Source organism: Mesoplodon bidens (assembly GCF_964165515.1).
Source record: "Mesoplodon bidens genome assembly, chromosome: 20".
NCBI lineage: Eukaryota > Metazoa > Chordata > Mammalia > Artiodactyla > Ziphiidae > Mesoplodon > Mesoplodon bidens.
In genome coordinates, this window is record NC_138181.1 from 18405992 (window position 1) to 18428661 (window position 22670).

General features: G+C 43.6%; 1 protein-coding gene across 7 annotated transcripts in view; it reads right to left on the reverse strand.

The window, feature by feature from the left end:
- Positions 1-19249, reverse strand: part of RBPMS (RNA binding protein, mRNA processing factor) — a 192131-nt gene extending 172882 nt beyond the window's left edge. For 4 of the 7 annotated variants that reach the window (XM_081221216.1, XM_081221214.1, XM_081221218.1 and 1 more), the window contains exon 1: positions 18591-19244. In XM_081221216.1, coding sequence (XP_081077342.1) covers positions 18591-18656 — 66 coding nt within the window. In that variant the 5' untranslated portion in view covers positions 18657-19244. Of the gene's footprint in view, positions 1-18590 lie in introns of all 7 variants that reach the window. The other 3 variants (XM_081221220.1, XM_081221215.1, XM_081221219.1) reach the window with 2 other exon arrangements.
- Positions 19250-22670: the final 3421 nt, after the last annotated feature.

Genomic DNA, 22670 nt, shown 5'->3' on the forward strand with positions numbered 1-22670 from the left:
ATACAAACGTGTGGATATGCATGAAAGGACAGAATTTAAAATACTAGGTAGCATATTCAGTGTGCTAAGTCAGAGACTGATTTAATAGTTCTATGAGGGGGAAGCCACTTAGGCTAATACTAGGAAAGCCCAGAGGGTAAGCCTGGGGGAAACATGTAAATGCATGGTGAGGATGAAAGAAGACATTCTAGGCACAAGCAGGTCAGGAACCTGGAGGTGGAATCACCTTTGTAAGATCAGGGTGCCCAAAAAGTGGCAACAACTCAAATGTTCAACAACTGATGAACAGATAAACAAAACACAGTATATGCATACAATGGGAATATTATTCAGCCATAAAAAGGAACAAAGCACCAATTCATGCTACAACATGGATGAACCTTGAAAACAGTATGCTCAGGGAAGTAAGCCAGACACAAAAGGCCACATTTTGTACTATTCCATTTGGATGAAATGTCCCTAAAAGGCAAATCCATGAAGACAAGAAGATTATTATAGTTGCCAAGGGCTGGGAGGAGGCGTTGACGAACACAGGTTTTATTTTAGGGGGGAGAGAGGGGGCTAGCAAAAAGTGTTCTAAAATTAGAGTTGTGATGCTTGCACAACTCTAAATATGCCCCCAAGAAGACTGAATTGTATGCTTTAGAAGGGTGAATTTTAAGTTTTGTGAATTATACCTCCATAAAGTTATTAAAAAAGAAAGACCAGGACACCACCACCCCCCGACTAGACACTGGGATGGAGTTAAAGGAGAGATAGTGCACACGCACAGACAGCAGACACCAAGTCTGGAAATGCAGGGAAGAGCCTGATCACAGGCAGCTTTAAATGTCAGCTACCGAAATCTGCATCTTACCCACTAACTACAACCAAAACATGGTGGTGGACAGTGCTCTCCAGTTTTCAGAGGACTTTCCTAGACGTCAGATCCTTTGACCAAGGAGCGTCCAACTGTTTTCAGGTGCTAGCTGATTTATGGGGAGTAACACCTTTGGAAGAGGTACCTCATCTGCCCTTTGTGTGAATGGACCAAGAGTGAGAGAAAGCCAGTTGAGGCTCTGAGGGTCTAAATTTAGAGTCCAGACAGGTAAGATGGTGAAGGTGGGACAGATTAGACTGTGGCAGGTCGTCACAGGCCACCCAGATTTTCTGAAACGAGAGATGCTATATGTAACTGGGTGACTCACATCCTTGAAAAGAAGTTGCCACATTACTCACCACCCAGGACTTAGGCAGGTACCATATTTCAAATTTCTCTACGAAGGCAGGATCCTAAGGGGTACTAGGCCCCAAAGATCGCTTGATCTCCTTGGTACAAATTTTTCGAAAGAAAGTGTACTCCAGACTGACAGTGACGTTTAGTGTAAGACAACAGATTCTGAACTAACTGTGCAGGTCAAATCCAGACTTTGCAGTTCATCAGCTGTGACCTAGAGCTGTGACCTATTCACCTCTCACCTCCTCACCTGTGCATTACAAATAATGATGGTTGGTACCCACCTGATATAGTGTTAAGAGGACTAAAAGAGTTAACATACACGAAATGATGTGAACGGTGCCCGTAACAAACTAAACAAGGCCCCCTCGTTACCCATCAACTATGCTTTTCCCTCACAGCACTTATCACACTTTATAATTTTATATTTACAGGTGCTTTTATTTAATATACACTCCCCCACTACACTGCAAGTTCCAGGAAGGTCAAGGACAAGGTCTGCTTGCTGCCCATTGTATCACTAGGGCCTAATACATTAGGAGTTGAATAACTCTGGAATGCCTACATCACCTGGGAATTACATATTCTGTTTCTAAGGCTGAGAGCCACCGTGACTGATCAACAGCCAGGCTACTGCAGAATGAAGACGAAAAGAAACAAATGCAGTCAAGGAGTAAAGGGCTCCATCCAGGAAGTTGAGGGGAAGAATCAAAGAGGAAAATGTTTTATTTTTCCAGTATGCTAACCTGATTGGCGAGTGTGGCTCTGCAAGCCTAGTTTAAAAAAAAAAAAAAAGAAGAAGAAGAAAAAAACGCTTAGCATACCGGCATTGCGTTCTGCAGGTGGTACCTCTGTCACCTATGGAACAGGCCTGGTTGGGGAACCAAGGACCAAGGACAACTGATAAAAATTCTTTAAAATATCCTCCAATCTTTATCATTACTCATTCACTCATTCAAAATTAACAGCCAGATAAGGCTCCTCTTTGCCACAGAAATATGCCACATTCATTTCTACTCCCAAAACCTTTAAGATGGTGAAACTCTGCTATCGCAGTGCACATCTCTCTCTACCTATTTAAATCTGCCCAGTTCATTAAAACCCATCTCTTTCTTCCACTTTCTAAAAAGCCTGTTTCCCTCTCATCCACACAGATCTCTTTGAATTCCTAAGCCCTCTGTCTATATTACACAATAGTGTCAATTTACATAGGAACTCATAGTATTTTCCCATTGCTTTCTGTGTTGACAGAGCCTTTCCAAGGAGGCAGGAAAACTGCTTCTCTGTAAGCACTTCCACATCCCACCTAAATGGCCAAGACAACAAGGACCAGTGAGGGTACCCCAGCGCGTTGTACCTCTTCACCACCAATCAACGTTCTCTCCACCAACTCCTTCCCCATCTGTCAACCACAATCAAGGACTCAAGGAAAAGGCATGTTTTTATTTGCAAAAGAGCTTCCAGTTCCTTGGAGAAAGGTGCTGCGTGCACAGAAATTCAGTATTTCATAACTTTAGTGGGAATTTACCCTGAAATACTTGGAGTAAACGCTAAATGAGATGCAACTTCCATTCATATGGGACAGTCAGGATGAGTCAAGACTGAGGTCTCCAATACACCTGCTCATTTCCTAGAGTCTCACTCTAAGAACATCTATGTAGACTTTGTGGAGAGCGTGTGCTCTGCAGGAATGTTCTGGTAACAATTAAGGAGGTCTTGTGGGCTGGGGTTAATGGTGATTGCCCGGTCCACATGGGGAGACCTGAGCCCCACTCCTGAGCTGTATGTGGCTCTTGGGAGGTTGTGGGCATTGATCACAGTGAAAACAGCCCCTCTGGGGTGGATGAGAAAGTCCTAATGGTACCTTGTTCAGACTGAGGAATACCCGCGACAGCTTCTACACTGGAGTCCAGGCCCCCTTCTCAATTTAGAGGGGAGGAAAAGGACCACTGCAGGGTCCACACCTAATGAAAGGCATTACTGGTTTTAACTGTGTCTATAAAATTTCCTTCCAGGAATGTAACTGGCTAGCTGTCCACCAAAACTTATGTCAAATTGACCAACGTCTCTCTGAGTGTCTCTATCCCCACCTCAAGAGCAAACTAACTATGTGACCAGAAAACTAGAGCTACAAGGTTCTGACACACGTTTCCAACAAGTAACATCTCTGAGATGGGGATGCATCTTACAATAGAGTTTAAGCAGCAGTGTTATTGGTTCACTTGATGTTGCAACCGATTCAATGAAATTCTGTACGTGCACACAGAACACCCAAAGTATTGGCTTCATCACCCAGTTATTACGTTTATAGTCGGCAAAACATATCAAGGACCTATTGCATAAGATCACAAAAATCAACACTTTTCATTGTGTTCAAGGAACTTGAGAGTAACAGCTCCAGAAATTATCTAAGCATTTTAGTGCCTACAAGCAATACTCAAAATAACTAGATGTCTTGAAGGGGGGTTTAAAGAAGTCAATATGGGGAAGTTCCCTGGTGGCACAGTGGTCAAGAATATGGCTGCCAATGCAGGGGAAACGGGTTCCAGCCCTGGTCCGGGAAGATCCCACATGCCGCGGAGCAACTAAGCCCGTGCGCCACAACTACTGAGCCCACGTGCCACAACTACTGAAGCCCGTGCGCCTAGAGCCCATGCTCCGCAACAAGAGAAGCCACCGCAATGAGAAGCCTGTGCACCGCAACGAAGAGTGGCCACCACTCGCCCAACTAGAGAAAGCCCACGTGCAAAGACCCAACGCAGCCAAAACTAATAAATTAAATCAATAAATAAATAATAAATAAAAAGGGAATGTAAGCCTTTGACCCAGAAATTCCACTTCTGAGAGTCTAGGCTAAGGAAATCACTAAGGATGTATACTCCAATTTAGCTAGGAGGATGTATAGCACTATTTATATCCCAAAGCTGGAAACAAGCTCCTGGCTCGATAATAAGGAATGGGTTAAATGCGTTAAGGCAAATCCTTACTACGGCATAGTATAAAGAGTTAAAGATGGGGCTGCGGAATGTATCCACTGGCATGCAAAGATATTCATAACATAATGTCAAGTGAAAACAAAATCAAATGTAAGGAAACACTATTATGGTATGATCTCATTTTTGTAAAAATAGAGGGGAGTGAGTGTGTGTGTTTACACTCGTACACACAGAAAAGGACATAAGATAGATACTAAAATGTTAACATTAGCTGTACAGAAAGGAATTGTTAAAATTTTAATAAATTTTATAGCTTCTGTTTTTTGTGGGGTTTTTTGCTTACTTTTATTTTTGGAGTGGGGTGAAGGGAAAGGAGGGGATAACATAGGTGAATTTATTTGCCAATAAAAAAAAAGATGTCATTTCGAGGTGAAAAGAAATTTGGACCCAACGTCATCCAATTAGGTAAACAAGTGGCTTATGCATCTTGATAGTCTCAATAATAAAAACCAGATAAAATAAAAATCCAGTGGAGTTAGTTTTTTAGTGTTGGGAGAAATGACTGCAGAGTTAAGTGCATAACACGATTTAAAATACGCAACAATATCCCAGAAGATAATCTCTGCTGTACACTGAAGCTACGCTGTGGCCCACTGCTGTTGGAGTGGGTACCACAAATGTCCAACACAACAACAAAAAATGGCATTAATATCCTAGAGCTTTCGATAAAGGGAAATCATCTCAGGACTTTACTATGAACAACATGCTTACTCTTTATCCCAAGCCTATATGAAAAATGTCCTAATTTGTATGACTGCAAATTAACCCATTTGGGGTGGGGGAGGACAGTGACGTATTCATGGTACATTTTCCGAGGAATATGACTGCAGTTTCATTTTGGACAATATAATGCTTATTAGTTTTGTGGAGAGATTTCAGAGAGCACTGGGATGAGGTGGAGGACCGAGGTCACATTGCTGGATTTCTGTGCCTGGGTCTCCTGCTCTGAGCAGCACCCAAGCTTTCCTGGGCAGACTTCATTAGTGAATAAGGAAACACAACACTGTTTCATGGAGTTCAGAATAAGCTCATACCAAAAGGATTTTTCTGTATAATCATGACCCATGATTTATAATGATAGTAATAAGAGCAATTTTCATGTTGATTAATTGTTAATTAAAAATGGGGGGCTTTGGGAAGGCGGAGGAAGGGACAACTGAATGGTTAAAACTTCTCAAATGATCATCTGCCCAAATCAGGAACTCAGCATAGTCCAAAGCCCCACAGGTATTTTTGAGTCTTTGCTCCCTCCCTACTGGCTTTTGTTTTTGTTTTTAAGATACAGAGTCAGCAGGCTGGGTGCACTATGACCAAACGGCAACAGATGCTAGTCTTGGAAAGGGCAAGACTCTTCCCTTTGATCATCCAAGAACATTCCTGATCAGGAAATTCTCACTTTGATTCAAGGTTTACCAGTAGTTGCACGAATGGAAAGAGCTACAGAAGAAGCTGTTCCTCCACCCAATACAATCAGACACACTTCATTCCCAAATCTATCTAAACCACAAAGTAACCTACGTAAAGCATGCAGGTTGGGAATATTTGGTCCTAGTCACCAAAGCTGATGCAGAAACGGTTCTCAATGCAAAGAATTCTACCGCCAGACATTATAGTTGTAAGTGCTTAAATGTAGAGAGCAGATCATCACTGGTATTTTAATCTTTTCTTTGTAAAAATATGTGACGTTACACAGATAATAACCGAAAAATAACTGATCTTTTACAAATGAAAAACAAAGCCAGATGTATACCATATAAGCCTCCAAATGGATGTAAGTCAATGTATATTTTCAAATCTGTAAATTACTAACACTACAACATTAATCTTTCTCTCAAATTTACTTTTTAGGAAAATGAGAAAACCTACCAACACATGAGACACTGGAATTTAACAATTTTTCCCTGTAAACCTTTACAGCAATTCTACACTCCTCGATTCCTATTTAAGATACAGAGTCTTTCAACACATGTAATATCCAAATAAAACACTTTCATACTGGGATCTGAGCATCCGCTTTAATCTTATCTCTGCAATTCTGTTAAGTGTCTGGTGCCTGTGATGTAATCCACCTCTCTACCCCCAACACACCACACTGTATCCACCAAACACATCAGCAGGCCTTTCTAAAAATAGTTACAATATAAAGCCTAAAATAGGAGGCTAACAATATTTCTTTGAGATGTCTGTCGTTTTCTGAAAATGAAGTAAGCCACAAAACCACTTTCAACAAAAATGTGTGTTTCTAATTATTAGTGGGAAGACTTATATTCCTAAAAAAAAAGAAAAAGAAAAGAAGGTGTGCCTGGAAGAAGTTCATTGCTGCAAGTCAGCAAGAATCTGTAAAGGCAAAATAATTTTGATAAGACAGAGCTACTTTCCTAGCAATATAAATTCAGGATCCTGCTGTATAAATACTGATATAATGAATGGTCACTTTAGAGTGAAGAGAAAGAGCATTCCAAAGCAGGGGCAAGGCCCGACATTTCTTCACATGGGCCTGCTATCTAACACAGAAACGATTACAAATGCCTTCTGTTAGTCAACCGGCAGAAGTCACTGGCTCTTATCAGTTAAGATTTAGAAAAAATGAAGACAGTAGTTAACTCAGTATTCAAATCTTTGATTTATTTATAGGGTCTTCATTAGCAAATCACAGCACCCCAACTAACAGATCATACAAAAATATCCCTTTCTTCTCCTTTCCCCGTTCTGTATTTCTGCATCCTGCTGGTGATGGGTTTTTCAAGCAGTAGCTGAAAGCCAAGGTTAAAGCTGAAGGTCACAGAGGGTAAAGTTCTGCCCAACTTGGTTCCTTTTTGCGTGTTGGGGTTATGAAGCCATACTGTCCCAAAAAGTGTGTCCCACCTTACTTTAAACCTCTCAGGCACTCACAGTGGGTACTGCCTGGCACTTTAGACATTTGGGAGGGTGATCAGGGAAGGAATTTTCTCCTTTCTCCCTTCCCTCCCTTAGCATGGCTAAAGCAGAGATTAATTTCCTAGCTCTGGTTTTCTGTATAACCCCTCCTCAAAACACAAAGACTCAGGATGGGCCTTAAAGAGTCCTTTTGTTTAGAGAGGGTCATTTCCTGTCGTTAGCTCACACCCAGAAACTCCCACCCATTTCTCCAGGAGGGGCACGGATTTTCTCAGTAGAAAACAAAAACAAAACAATCTCAGGCTTAAAAGCATTCCCTGCAAACAGCCTATCCCCCTCCACCCCGATGTATCTGGGCTGGCGTACCAGCACAGGGGAGAGGAAAAGTGGGATGAAGCAGAAAAACGGCAGAGGAGTTACAGTTCTCTTAACCCATAGCAGGTGTTGTCTGTCCACCCCTATGTTTTAGTTCGCGAAAGGGACACTTAAATGAATTGTCCTACGTCCCTTAGGAAACAAAAAAGGGTGTAGTAATTTTAAAAAGAGTACTGATGATTTGGTCAAGAGCCGACTAATACAAGGATTTATATACCACACTGGTTGGTTATAAGACTATCAGACAGTGGATGATGGTAAAGTTTAAAAAGTTTGCTCAAGGTCAAGTATTATGACATAAATGCCATAAATGAGGATATTCCAATGGCCTGCACTTTCATGAGTGCCTCAGGGAGCTCATTTAACAGGCAGTCTGATGACCAAAGTAAGGATGACTTAGATGTCTACATCCTGACACATCACCTGTTGTGCTTTACAAAGTGAGGAAACACAGCTCCTGAGTCTGTGAGGCTGACCAGTGGGTATAATCTGTGGCTGTGAGGTGCCGGCCTAAGGGTTCACAGGGCTCAGGTCAGCCGCTGCCTGGTAGCTACCACACAGGTGCTTACAGGCTGGATTCGGCTAGCTAAAGCCCGCCTTATCCTGAGCTGCATGCCTTTTCTACTTTGTAGGCAGAGGAAGGAGAGCACATTGAGCTGGAGGCTAGACTAACTCAAAGGGCTGAGAGTGCTAAGTCTATCTCCAAATCAATTCCACCTGGGTTATTAACATTAACTCTTTGCAACCCAACAGCACATCTGCAAACAGTAATCAAAGTCATCTTGCCCTACTTTTACTTGTCACTCCATGGGCGGTCCACATTTCACTCTTGCTTCTGTGGAAATACGTACTTGGTTTCCATTCTAACTGGACAAAGGAAAGGATTCCTTTACGTATGAAAACCTGTTTTTCCCTCCCCAGCCCCCATCTCCATGGGATCAATCACTTACCATCCAAAATTTCTGGCTTAACAGCAGGCGGTAATTGTACTTTCTGAAGTACAGGGGGATGGGGATCCAGAAATGCTCATCTTGAAGGCAGCATTAAAATGTAATCTAAAAGCTGCTGGAAAAGACTTAGGACCATGTGGTGTATTGTACAGGCCTCAGAATTTGACAGGTTGGTTTGTATTCCAGTCATTTAATAACTAACAAACGTTGGGCAGTTCTAGGCATTGGAGTTACAGCCTGAAACAAGACAGGAGTCATGTTCTAGGAGTGCAAGACAAGTACTCAAGGTAAAGTCAGTGAGTAAAAAGTACTCTCTGGGAAATAAGAGGGATGGGACAGTGGTTGGGACTGTGGGGATACTTTGAACTTGGAGGTCAAAGGTCTCCCTGGGTGATATCTGAACTGACATCTGAATGAATGCCAAGGACGAGGCTGCCATAGGAACATCTGGGTGTACAGTTTCCCAGGCAGACAGAAGAGCACACACAAAGGCCCTGAGGCAGGATCGCGTTTGGCAAGCTAGAGATACCTAAGTAAGATCCAAGCAGCTGAAGCATAATGAAGGAAGCTGTGATTCTTGGTGGATGAGGTCAGGAAGACCAGCAGGGCCCAGATCACGTGAACCTTGCACACTGCTGGAGAGAGTTTATGCCTCTACCACTAGTTGCAAATAAAACCTCAGATAAATTCATCTCTCAGAGCCTCAATTTCCTTATCCCTCAACATGGGATGAGAACACTTCATTGGGTTTGTTAAAGTGCAGTGCTTAATGTAAAATGTGCTATATTTAAAACATATAACCAACAAGGACCTACTGTATAATGCAGGGAACTCTGCTCAATACTCTGTAATAACCTAAATGGGAAAAGAATTTGAAAAAGAATCGATACATGTATAGGGATAACTGAATCACTTTGCTGTACACCTGAAACTAAAACAACACTGTTAATCAACTATACTCCAAAATAAAATAGAAATTAAACAAATGTGCAATGCTTAAAACAGTAGACACTACTCAGTAGATGCTTAGTGAATTAATATGCCAAAAATCCATACATGCTTTTACAAGTTTGATTATATTTGGACATGCACCTGATCTTCAATTCTCCCTCCAATTTTCTTACACATATGCAGTAAGACTGAAAAAAATTTTTGTAACAAAAATGGTCTCAGCACTAGCTCTAACCTTTTTTTTTTTTTTTTTTTTTTGCTCATTGCTGGGAAAATGCTTGGAGGTCTTGATAAAGAAGGAAACAGGCTTAGAAGGGGAGAAGGCAAAATCAGAACACGGCGACTGGACTTCAGGACTCCTTCTAAGGAGAAGCCAGGCCCGGAGGAGAAGCAATTACCAACGTTTTCCGTCTCCTGTCACCCAGCATCCCAGGGCAGGCACAGGACGCGCGCGCGTGCGTGCGTGTGTGCGTGTGTGTCCCTTCCCTGCCCCAAAACACATCCTGCCGGCTTAGAGGGATACTGTATTTAAAAACAGGTGCTGCTCTGGAAACTCACACATTTTAAGTGCTGTAAATTGCACATGCTGGGTAAAGTAATTACACTTTTGTAGCACTTCCCCTCCCAGCACAAAGGAAATTCTGCTACTTCTGTAAAGAGATAACACTTTCTGTGCTGTCCCTCCTCTCATGAGGCCAAAACTATCTATCCTATAGGTGGGCGTAAGAGAAAAGTTCACAAAACAGGATCCTGGGGATTCGAGGAAAAAAATGGTTTTATCTCTAGGATTTCTTAGAATAATGTTGGCCTTCTGCCAGCATATCTACCTAATGACATAAGAATTTAGGAAGAGCAGAGAAAGGAACGTCATTTTTAAAAAATCAACTCACGAGAAGTAAAGGCTAACTGAAAGTAGAAATTAGTCTCGAACTTCTTTTCATGGGTTGGTGAGATGTACCTCAATAGTGAGACTCCTAGGTTTCTCTGTACCTTTGCAAAATCCTAGGGGCTGACATGATTGAGCTAGGCTGCTTTGGCATTCCCTCGGCGTTTTAAATTTGTGTAACAATACTGTATTACAGCCTGGAATTTGGAACCATCTTCCTGGTGTGATTAGTATTTATGACTGCCATTTCCGGTTTTTTTCTCCAGTATTCTACATAATGTGCATCATAATGGTTGCAGCAGGGTTAAAACTTTTGAGAAATACAAACGCAATTGTTTTTCTTAAATTCCTGGACCGTTTTTCTTTATTCACGAGTTGACACTTAGCTGTGAGCAGAAAAAGTAGCAAACTTTTAAGAAAGCACGAAATGAATAAATTGAAAATATGACCCACGGAAGAGATGACTTTGGGCTCTAGCCAGAGGCTCATTCTAACTCCCCCCACCCCCATAAAATGAAAAAAATAACAAAGCAACGTGGGGAAATTTTTTCTTATAAAAATACTCAAGCCTCGCCAGGTCTTCCATCTTTACCTCCCAAACCCATCTACAAATTTTATGTCCCTTCTAGGTGTAGGGTTGGGAAAAGAAAAGTTTGTAAAAGCCTGAGAATTAACTGCAAATTTTAGAGGAAAACAATTTGCAAAGACTGTTGATGAAAGCAAAAAAAAAAAAAAAAAGTAAAAGTATATGAAATACACTATATATACACAGAGTTTTTTAAGTTCCCCCGAATCGGGCTTTCAAATGGTTAAGTATCCTGAACACGATTATAACTAGGCAGATATATGCAAAACATTCTTATGTTCCTAAATTAAAAGAGGGCTTTAAAAAATTTGCTTCAATTTTTCCTGAGAATTTCCAGTTCTCCACCCACCCCCCCTTGTTTTTTAAACACAGCTTCAAATTTTAAGTCAATTGTCCATCTTTTGTTGCCTACCCTCACAAGGTTTCCTAGGAACAGGGGTCCCACACCCTCTCTAATTTTCTGGGCACTCAGCTCATATCATACAGCTTTTCGATTGCTAGCTATATAATCTTCAGTTGTTCTGAAAGACCTCTCTTCTGCACCTCAAACCCAACCCTCTCAGTTCCCTCTTTCCCTTCCAGGTATTTTCTGCTTCTACAAATACAACCACTATTTAGCCAGTCATCCAAAAGAGAAACCCAAGAGGCTCCACGGATGGAACTCCTAGTCTTGCCTCCTGAGCATCTGACAGTTACTGCAGCCCCTGAACACCTCTCCCGCCTGGCTCAGTCACCACCGCCAGCCACTGCCTAATTTTGAGACCAGGACTCCTGCCGTGTTAGCCTCCAAATCCACTGCATCGCCTTTGCCACGGAACATCTCAGAACGCCAAGTCGCCGCTGCACAGAAGCCCAGCTCCCATCACAGGAAGTGTTTCCTGGTCCCTGGCCTGGAAGGAGAGCTCCTCTAACCCTCCCCCGCCAATGCTTCCATCCCCCTCCCATGTCTCCCTCCCCCCCCAGGTCTCCCTCCCCCTCGTATCCTGACTTCCCTTCCTCGCCTGCTTGTTTTCCCTTTTAAGCCTCTATCTTCATTGAAGGCCAGTCCCTTTGACGAGACAATCTTTCCCCTCCTGTCTCAACCCTTCTTCAACTGGAAGAAAAAATCTCAACTATCACCTTTTTTTAAAGCTTTCTTTGATGTATAGCTCCGTCACCCTCTCCTTGTGTGGCTGACTGGTTCCCAACTCAAACTACCGCGCCTCACTTAATTCAACACAGTGCTTCACTGTACCTGTTTACACAGGGCCATCGCCACTAAACCTGGGCGCAACTTGGAGTAAGAGCTTTGTCCCAGATCTTGGGCCCCCCAGAATCTGAACGTGAAGGCCCCAGTCACTCAGCCTCTCAGTGCCTGAGTCGCCTCCCCATATAATGAGGGTCCTCATCACCGTAATACCTACATTAGCTCATTGTGAGGACGAGTCACGTGATACATATAAAGTGCTTGGCCAGTACTTGACACAGAATACTCAGCAATTAACAATTCTTACCTGAGTGAACAGCTAAAAAGATGTCTGAAAATTTCCCAGGATCAAGTATTTCAGTCTTTTCTTCTTCCGGCACTCAGCAAAGACGACTAGGCAACAAACTAGGCAACTCTGTTCTGATAAGCTCCGCAGTCGAGCACGCCCCGCTCGCTCCAACACACAGAATGCACTGAAGTGGTTTGCAATAACCTCCCCGTACACTTAAAGGTAGGGACGTGAGTTCAAGGAATCATACCCAAGTCATCCCCATGGACAGATAAGCTCATCCCCCATGACGCCCTCCTATCAACATAGCATCAATTTAAAGACCTGGTCCCTGCTGGCCTCAAGCCCAGAGAGCCAGGCCGCCACTTTTGCCCCAGCTATTACTAAGGTTCATTCTCTTCATTCCTTCCTACATTTTTTCTTTGACCAAAGCAAGCACTGTTCAAGAGGAACATTTGCATTCCCTTTCCCCTACCCCCAAGGCAGACACTAAGGTGCCAAATGAAACTGAACACAAACATTCCAAAGTGGCCATCACACAGGGCAGCCTCGTTTGGGAATGCTGTTCTAGCACCACTGAACCAGAGCTTCCAGAAGCCCCTGTCCAAAAGGTCAAAGTGAATCCCACAGCAGAAACCAAATTCTAATAGTGAAAACCCAACTGCACCTCGAAATGAGCGGGCCCACATTGGCAGTGGCTGGCGGATGAACCAAGCACACTGGCCCGTGGGCACAAATGGAGGCTGCAGGTGACAGGTGGGGGAGGTCATTACCCAGAGGATCCATCCATCCATAACCGGCTCTAAATCCCACATTAAGGAAGTGGCTGCTTTGTGACAGCTTACCTATTCAAGGTCATCACCACCATCCCCACCAGTAAGGATATTTCATGTCTCTATATTATAAAGAATTATATGTGCATACATGTGTAAGTGTGTGGTACGTACCTTGTGCTGGAGTACCAACTTTGGGTAGGTGTTGGGGATTGGAAACACTGTGATAAGACGGCATAGATCTTAAAGGAAAAAAAAAAACCCAAAAATGAAATGTAATGATCCAGGAGTTAAATGGAGATAATATATGTATCTTCTGGAATTGTGAGAAAAAGCCTCTCTTTGGGATAGGGCATTCAGGTGATGAGATCTTGCAAAATGTAGGCTGAAACTTGACTTTTGCCTGGAAAGCAGTTCAAGCTAGACCAAGAGGGAAAGGGTGGCTGAAATAAATGGTGTGCAGAGTATGTACGGAGGTAGGTACCTTAGGAACAATCTTGAGTGTCATATTTGGACTTCACTGAATGCTGAAGGAGCTGGGGTACCAGAGGACCCAGCAGTGTGTGTTAGGATGGATTGAGAAAGCATGTTAGAACAAGGAGAGCAGCTGAAGATCACTAGGAAGAGACAAGATAAGGGAATGAGATAAACATTATGAGGAAAGGCTGTGAGGATCAGAGGCCTGATTCCCCAGGCCAGGCTTGGCAGCAAAACGAAATGTGACCAACCCAATGGTTTTGTGACACCTACAGATATTTCAAGGGAATTTATTGAATTGAAATCTAAGAGAAAAGACATAAAATTGCTTTTGTTCCTATGTTCATTATAGAAAATTTAGAAAACACAGAAAAGCACCAGAAAGTAAACAAAAATGATCTGTAATCCACCAGATAGTTTTTTTATTAATGTTTGGTTATTTTTTAAAATTGGCATCACATAATATAAAACTTTTATTTTTGCTCTTTTCACTTTATGTCATGAGAATTAACCCCTCAATTAAAATGTAGAAGCTGGAAGAGAAAGTCAGATTCTCTCCTACAGCATTCAGAGGGTGGCAATACCAACACCTTGACTCCAGATTTCTAGCCTCCAAAACTGAGAGAGAATAGATTTCTGTTGTTTTAAGCCACCAAAAAAAAATTTACACGCCCGCACGCACACACGTACATTCTTTAAAAATGTGGCTTTTAATGGCTACCTAATATTCCCTTTGAGGAATTACACCTTGATTTACTTAGCAATTTCGCTGTTAGGCATAGAGTCTCTGTGAATTTTCCCTATCATAAATAACTCTAATCATCATCCCTTTAAATAAATCTTTGTGCATGCTTATTATTTCCTTAGGGTAAATTTCTAAAAATAAAAGCACAGAATCAAAAGGCTTGAAATTTTCATATACGGTGCCAAGTCCTTCCGAAAGCTGCCTCATTCATATCCCCATCACAGTGCACAACAATTCCCACTTTACCGCCCCATCACAAACGTCAAAGGCTCCGGTCCTCAAGTAAGAGCATCCAATCTATTTATCCAACAAACAAATGCCGTTAGAAATAGATGACAAGTGAGCATAAGGGTTTATCAGGGAAATTTTAAAACCACTACTGGAAAAATAACTCAGAAATGCATGCCATATTGGCAGTGGTCTTCCAGCATCATTTTACTATGAAGTCACCACATTTTCATCCAAAACACTGTCACCAAATCCTATTTATGATTGAAATATAAGTTTATTGCATTTGATCTGATTTGGAGTAACAGACTCCAAACTTGGTTAAACTGTACAAAACCCTTTTGTATTTTCCCCAGGTCATAATGTAGATTAATCTTAAGGCTCAGTGAAAACCCTCTGTTGCCGCAAACTACCATGGTACCCCTTCTCTGTGACAATTACATGAAAAGAAACTTCTTCATGACCCCAATATTTGGGCAAAATTACTAAGTACTTTAAAAGGCGGAACGCGAGGTAAAAGATTTGTATTAACTTCTGAAGACCTGACTTTGTGTGATTTCTGCCCTACATGTGACAAACACCTTTTTGATCAATAGTCCAACAAGGCCAAGTTTTTCTGTTTTAGTTTTAAGTACAAGAATGTTCAAAGCATTTTAAGGAGAAATTACTCTAATACCAGTGCTTCAACATAATAAAACATCTTTTAGAAATGATTTGTAATCAGCCTGAAAAGTACCCAATGACACAGATAACATAAAAGTAAAAATAAGACCAGATTACTGTTTATCTGATTTCCATTTGGAAAATTCAGTGACCAAAAATAATTTCTATCTACTACTAGAATGTCTCAATATACGAAACTTAAATGATAAGACAAATAATTATGTCTGTTACTTATATATTTATTAACTTTAGTAAAGTCGGTCAAGTGAGAACTGCCAAGTGTTTTAAGAGAATACCATCTAGTCCAAAATTAGAGGCAAATTTTAGGAATTATTTTATTAATTGTAAAGTTATGTAAGAAATTATCTACTGCCCTATACATACATATACAGAAGCCTCGTAAATCTCAGATCCCAGGAAGATTTTGACAACTGGTTTTTCTTTACAGGGGCAACTTGCATGGGAACACATATGTATAGAATACTAGAAGCCAGAAAAACAGATGTATTCTTACAGTTGGCTAGCCAAATCTTAAAATTATTTTTCCTCAAAGTTTTAAATACTACCCAGAAGAGAAGACTACTTCCTGCCCAAGTTCTCAAAAACTTCCAACCCTAAAAAGCTGCAAAAATTCTCCTAAGTCCTAGACTGTTCCTTCTATTCAATTGGAACCAAAGTAAGTTGTTTCAAGCATCTCTGTTTCAGAGTGAGCTTTAGAAGCTCTCAATCAGGGCTGAAATGTACTGGAAAATAAAAGGAACTCACTTTTTTTAAAAAAGTAGAAAACAAACAACAACCCTGGATTTTATAAAGTGATAAAGTCTAAATTACCCTATGAAACTATTTTCTCTTAATAATGACTGGACTCACTCTTCCTCATCAGCTCAATGGCTATCAGAAACTACAACAAAACACATTTTTCCTCGCTTGTCATCACGTGTATATACATTGTATATGTGTGTGTTCTGTTTACTGGAATCCTGGGCCACGGCTTTTAAATTGTGTTTGAGAACAAATTGCTGATCCCTGGGTGGGCAGGGAAAGGGTCCAGGGCGGTGGTTTTGTATATTGCTGAGCACATTAATGGGACTCACCAAATACCATATTTATTTTACTTGTGGCTTTCAGGGTTAGGAAAAAGAGGTTAGCAGTTTTTCAAAAACAAAGTATAAACCCCAAACAGGGAATTAGGGCAAAATTACCTAGATCATTCAGGCCAACTTACTTTCTTTTCCTGAATTTTTAACATTATAAAACTTCTCTATTCATGGTGTGTCTGTTTTGTCTGCTCCACCTCTTACACAACTTGGGTTCTGAAATCTTTTTAAATGTCCCCTTATTTTTAAAATAACAATTGTCTTGCTAAAACTGATACTTTCTAGAGCCACATGCCATTCCCACTGGTTAAGAGGCAGTGATTGTTACTGGGATCATCTGATTCTATTATACTAGTACCCAAGCCTCACACATTAAGACGCCCACGATCAGGACAGACAACACGCCAGTGCTGTCGGCAGTTAAGCTGTATGGGTCAAGCAGAAAAATGTGACTTTTCTCTACCTAATTTTGTCAAGTAGGTTATGGTTTGGGGTCACTCAAACCTTTGGTTTAACCTGATTAACTTTCCAAGTTCTCAATCAAGTGAAGAGAGAAAGACGGTCTCATGTAATATATTCTTACCCTTAGAAGTCAACAGATCGCCAATCTAAGCGACACAGAAAGGTTTCTGAAGCTATTATTATCTTGGTATGTTAGCTGAATTAGTTAAAACACAGCAACTCCTTTAAAAAGCAAACTTATTTTTAAAATTTTATTTCAGTGGTAGGGAAAACAAATAGCAAAGCAGCAGGTAAGTTTCAAGAAAAAAGCGAAGAAACATGCAATTCAAGGCTCCATCTCTTTGAAAAAGAAGGAATGTCAGTAGTACTCCACTTGCAGTTAAAAAACCAGCATGTAAGCAACGCTTTCTAAAATAAGTTTATAATAATAAAGGCAATTTCCCTCAGGTGAGAAGGCAAACTTCTGGCTCACAGCAATTCACCTGGGGCTCACAGCAATTCACCTGGGTTGCACTACCTTACAACCACGTTAAGAGTAAAATCTTGTTTATTTTGCATTGTTTTGCATGGGCTTAGGGCTCCCCTCCGTCTTCCCCATTTAAACGGTTCCTATTTTACAAGGGCACAAAGTGCTGAGGGCTTGTATGTTTTGGTTAAATCCTCCGCAACCTTTGGTTTCACTATCAGAATTTTAGTTTACACACAACACAGTATCTCCATAATAATCTCAACATCCTAATCGCTTTAGAATCAGTTTACCTTTCGGTTAACCTCATACATCAGCATGCAATACCTGTAAGAACGCTTTTAACAAGACTGCATACTTCCTCGCATCTAAACATAAAGTTCCTTTTAGAATGTTTAAAGTCGGTTTCGTGGGCTTCTTAAAAAGTAGGCGGAAAGTATTGTTTACTGGGCTCCAGATAATGTACCTGCAGGAACTGAGCCATTTAACAGGATATTAACAAATATCCCAACTACAAAATTCTGAAACTTTTGTTCAGGAGTTCCCCCCACGTTTATCGAATTTTGTTTCCACCAAAGGAACGCTCTGCAGCCGTTAACATATTTACGGTTGTTACGGACGCAGCACATGAAATTGACGCTCAGACATCAAAGTCCTACTAAAATAGCCTGGATCTTCACTTGGTGAATTGCAAAGTTTGAAACTCTTGTATTCAACTTCTGCTCCCCACAACAGCAAAGCCCCTAAACTTACAAAACCTAATCATCCAGGTTCGGGGTCTTTGACTCATCAGAGAAGAATGCGGCTGAAGAGTTATCTATTAATCCAAAACGCCTCAGCTGGGAAGATATTTCACCAAGAACTTTTCACATTGAAAGGGAGGGGGCAGGGAACCGAAGGTGTCTTTTAACGAGAAACTACCCGATTTTCTTCCTTAAGCCACACAAACACACCCCACAACATCCAGCCCCAGACGCAGAGCTAAGTGCTGACCCTACCGGTCCCAATCATCTGAGGTCACCCAGGAGTCAGCTCTCGATTCCGCTTTTAAAATCCAGGGCAAACAAAGCTGAGCATTATACTTACAAAGGTCTCAGCGAAGTCCTCAAAGTTACGCAATTTTAAGCACGCAGACGCTCGTGAACCCACAAAAACACACTCTCCGATGATACAGCCTCCCGGGGCCACAGTTTGGGGCGGCGTCTCGGGGCCAGGACGAATTCCAAACCCTCGACCGCGGCGCTCCCTCCCCGGCGCAGCCCGGCGCCCCGGGACCCGCGCCCCGCCGGCCGACCGCCCGCACTTTGCAGAAAGCCCACGGCCGCCGTCCCAGGTCGTACCCGCCACCGCACCGAGCCACTCCGTACCTCTTCCTCCTGAAGGTTGGCCTCGTTCGGGGTGTTCTCCTTCTCGGCTTTGCTGCCGTTGTTCATCTTCCCGGTCCTCCCTCGCCGGGCAGGGCTGGGGCGCGGGGCTGGGCGAGGGCGCGCTCGCCCACTTTTCCCTTCCCCGGGCGCCGCGGGCTGCGGGGGTTGGAGCCGGGGCCGCGGCGGCTCGGCTCGGCTCGGGCTCGGGCTCGGGCTCCCGCGGCGCGGCGAGACAGCGGCGGCGGGCGACTCAGGAAGTGCGAGGGAGAGACGGGGCAGGGCGAGGCGCCGGCGGACCGAGAAGGGAACGGAGACAATCGGGACCCGAGAGGGAGACCTGGAGAAGGCGGGCGGGAGCGAGGGAAGGAAGGAAGAAAGGATGGGGCGAGGACGCGCGTCCCAGGAGTGAGCCCAGAGAGTTGGGGATGTGGCCGAGTAGGGGCCGGGGGCGGTCGCTGCCCGAGCGTAGCAGCTGCTGGAGGGAGGGGGCGAGGGGTACCCGGAGAGGAGCAGGAGGAGGAGGAGGAGGTGCGGGGCAGCGGGGCGCGGCTGGGACCCGGAGAGCCGCTGAGTGCGCGCTCCTGCCTGGCTCTGGGAAGTACGGGCTCCAAGCAGCTCCCCTTCTCTCGCCTGCCTCCCTCCCTTCCTCCCTCCCCTCTCTCCTCCCTCCCCTCCTCCTCCTCTCTCCGCCCTCCCTGGATGTGGGCTGCCGGCTGGAGCCGGGAGGAACGGGACGCGGGACGGCAAGCCCCCCGCGGGAGGAGGGGCTGCGCCGAGGGCGGCTGCCCCGCGGCCGGATGGCGCGCGCCGGGGAGGGGCGGCGGGCGGCGGGCGGAAGCAGCGGACCCCAGCCCCCGACGCCGCGGTAGGTCGGAGGGCGAGGGCCAAGGAGGGGGGGAGGGAAGAAGGTCAGGTCCTACCGCTTGCACGGTCCCTGGGGGTCGCCGGGCGTTGCGCGCAGCTTGGAGATGGGCTTCGGGGAGTCAGGCCCTGCCCGCGCGAGGACCGGGAAGTGTGATGTGCTACTTTTGTTTGCTTGCTCTTCACGAGGGATTCGCACCCCAATCCCTACCCCTCCTTTTCAGTACCGGCCTAGACCTAGTTCTTCCCTTCCTAGTCGGCAGCTTGAAATGACAGGATGCGAGAACTCGAGTGACATCCGGGGGCAGCCCGCTCCGGGCCGGCGTTTTCAGGGCGCAGCTTCAAACCCACCTCCGACGCCGGGCCCTCGGAAACCTCTCCAGCGTCTCCGCACCCGCCGCCCCTGTTCAGACTCCTCTACAGCCCTTTTCAGACTGTCCTGGAATTATTTGTTTACCTGGCTGCTTCTCTTTATTCTTCTGGGAGATCCTTTTTGGAAGACGAGACCGGGCCCTGTTTATCTTTTGAATCCCATGGCTATCTGAGTAGGCTATCTGGTATACAGTAGGCGCTCAATAAATATTTGTTGGCTGAGGGAATTTTTTTCACTGCCAGGCGAACTGGAGGCCAAGACAGATGATATTCAGAGGGTCAAAGCCGCTGAAAGAAGGGAGACTCAGCGTTCGGGACGTCCGCGCACTATGCTTGTTTACGCACCAACCGCAGAAGGAAGAACTGGCTGTTTCTGTTTCCTCCTCTGTGAAATGGAAGTAGTTCTATTTATCTACCAGGAGTTTGCTATTAGAGGAAATTATACGTTGATAGATAAAACTATAGCACCTGGCACCCATTCGGACCCAGTTAAGTCTACCATACTTGGGAGCTGACATGATTAATTTCCACTTTCCCAGAGCCATCGAGAACTTTCCAATATTGTATCATTTAAGCTTTCATACTTAGTGACTGCTACAAACACATAATTTAAAACTCCAAACATCGGTAGATTTCTCCCTCACTTCTCACTCCCAGGAATTCTCTCTCACAGCACGCTGTTCCCTTCCAGCACGGCAACAATCACAACTTCTAATTATTATTTGCTTGCTTCACTGTTTGTCTCCTCCCCCAACCCCCCGACCTCCTCCCCCCACTAGACATTCTTTACCCCGGACTGGTTTAAGTGCTCCTGGGAATGGGATGGGGGTGGCGGCAGAGTTGAAGATAAGGCTTCTGCTTTTAGGGAATTGAAAGTGGTGCTGTGGAGACAAGATACCCCAAACAACTCCGCGGCAACGTCACCGCCGATCCTGGTTCAGATGGTAGAAAGCAAAGAAAATATTTGCTTTAAGAGCATTTTGAAGAGAAAAAAAGAAAAAAAAAAAACAGTACTGATACTTGGATTTACCTATTGGATTTTTCTGGTGTTGGGGGGCGTCTGGAGATTTTGATAAAGAGATTATATTGCTGTCATGTTGTCATTTCTCTCTACGGGGAAAAAAAATGTCCCCCGGATGAAAATAAACCAAGAGTCTATTGAAATTGCAACTGAAGTTCAGAAGAGGCAAGGGTAGTTATTCTTCCCTCAGTTATATAAGGAACCACGAGGGGGCAATGTCTTTCTGAGCAACGGCCGAGTGGTGGTCTTGGGCCCCTGTGCTGACCAATAATGCCGGCACTTTGCCCTCCTTGGCCATTCTTGCCTGTTCCTGAATACACTCCACAGAAAGGCATTGTCTTCATGGAGCCTGGCAGAGGACCAAGAAAAATAACAATTGACCTAGTCCTTGATAGTCCCCGTCAGACTCCACTTACAAGTAGGTGGATGTTGGGTGGTCCTAGTGTGCTTGGAGAACCTCCCCTACCCCCATCCAAGGAAATGTGGCTTAATCTCAAGCAGAGAACCTGATTCCTTTGTCTTGAAGCCAAGTTGGCACCTTGTCCATTGTTAAAAGTCAAAACCCTCTGGAATAAAAAATGAGAATAAGTTCCATGAGAGGATCCTGGTCTGGCTTGTTTATTCTTGTGTTCACAACATTGAGACAGTGCCTAACACATAGTAGGCACTCAATAATTATTTTTGAATGAATGAACACATTCTCATCAGGTATTGATTCTAGGGCTTGAATGATATGAACAGATCCTTCCAAGACCTTGCAGAAGGGACTGAATTAGCCGAGGCATCTCGGCATGGAGAGCACCACAAAGTCACTAGGCAGATTCATGGAAGAGGTCTTCAGTCGTTAATTTGCTGCGGGAGACCCTAGATAGAGAGCTTGTGCAGAATGGGACAACTGATGAGATTTCAAAAAGTAAAAAAATCACACCACTCAGCACAGGGGCCCAAGACCACCACTCAGCCAGTCAACTGACAGACACATCAGGCAGTTTACAATAAAGCAGGGAAATCTATAACATATAGTCAATGGTGAGTGTGAAATTCAGCATATTTTCAGAAAACACCCTGGGGATGGGGTAATATACCAGGAAAAGAGGGACTCCTATTTTGCCCTTTCTATGAAGAATGGTTTAGACTTATTTGGAAGAACAATCGAGTTAAGTTGCCAGCAAAACTCAATGAAAATCTATAAATAGACTGGGTATTTATACAACTTTGCGAGTGAGGCAAAAGAGTTGGGGGAGGGGATGTACATTCATTCAGGATATAAATGATCTTTATGATCTGTTTACTACTTCAAAAAAAGAAAGTTTCAACATGAGATCTCCTCGGTAGCAATAGTTTCTAGACATACTAAGACAACAAAGGGATTTTATATCCTAGAAAAACAGGGCTAATGACCAAGAAACACCTGCCTTTCCCCCTGCCCGCCATTTTACTTCATTGCTTCTGGCCTGGAAGGTTACTTGCTAGATTGATAGGGACATATTCTATGCACCTGTAGTTTTTATTCCTCATCTCTGTTTCTCTAGCACTGTTCATTTTGAAGTTTGCTTTAAGAAATCCAAACCTATAATTATGTCTTAAATGTTCGTCTCTGGGAATTGCAGGCGTTAAAGGTCTATTTTGAGGCAATTTGCATGGCATGGGCTTTGTACCTCTGTTAGCACTGTGGCAGAAAGCTGCAGTATCTAGCACATGTGTTGTGATTTTCTGTTAACTCTTCTACATCCTCTGCGGGATCAAAAATGTTTTTGAAGCCAGAGGCTGTGTTTGATTAGTTTTTGTCTTTTTTTTTTTTAGTTTTTGTCATTCTTAACGCATCT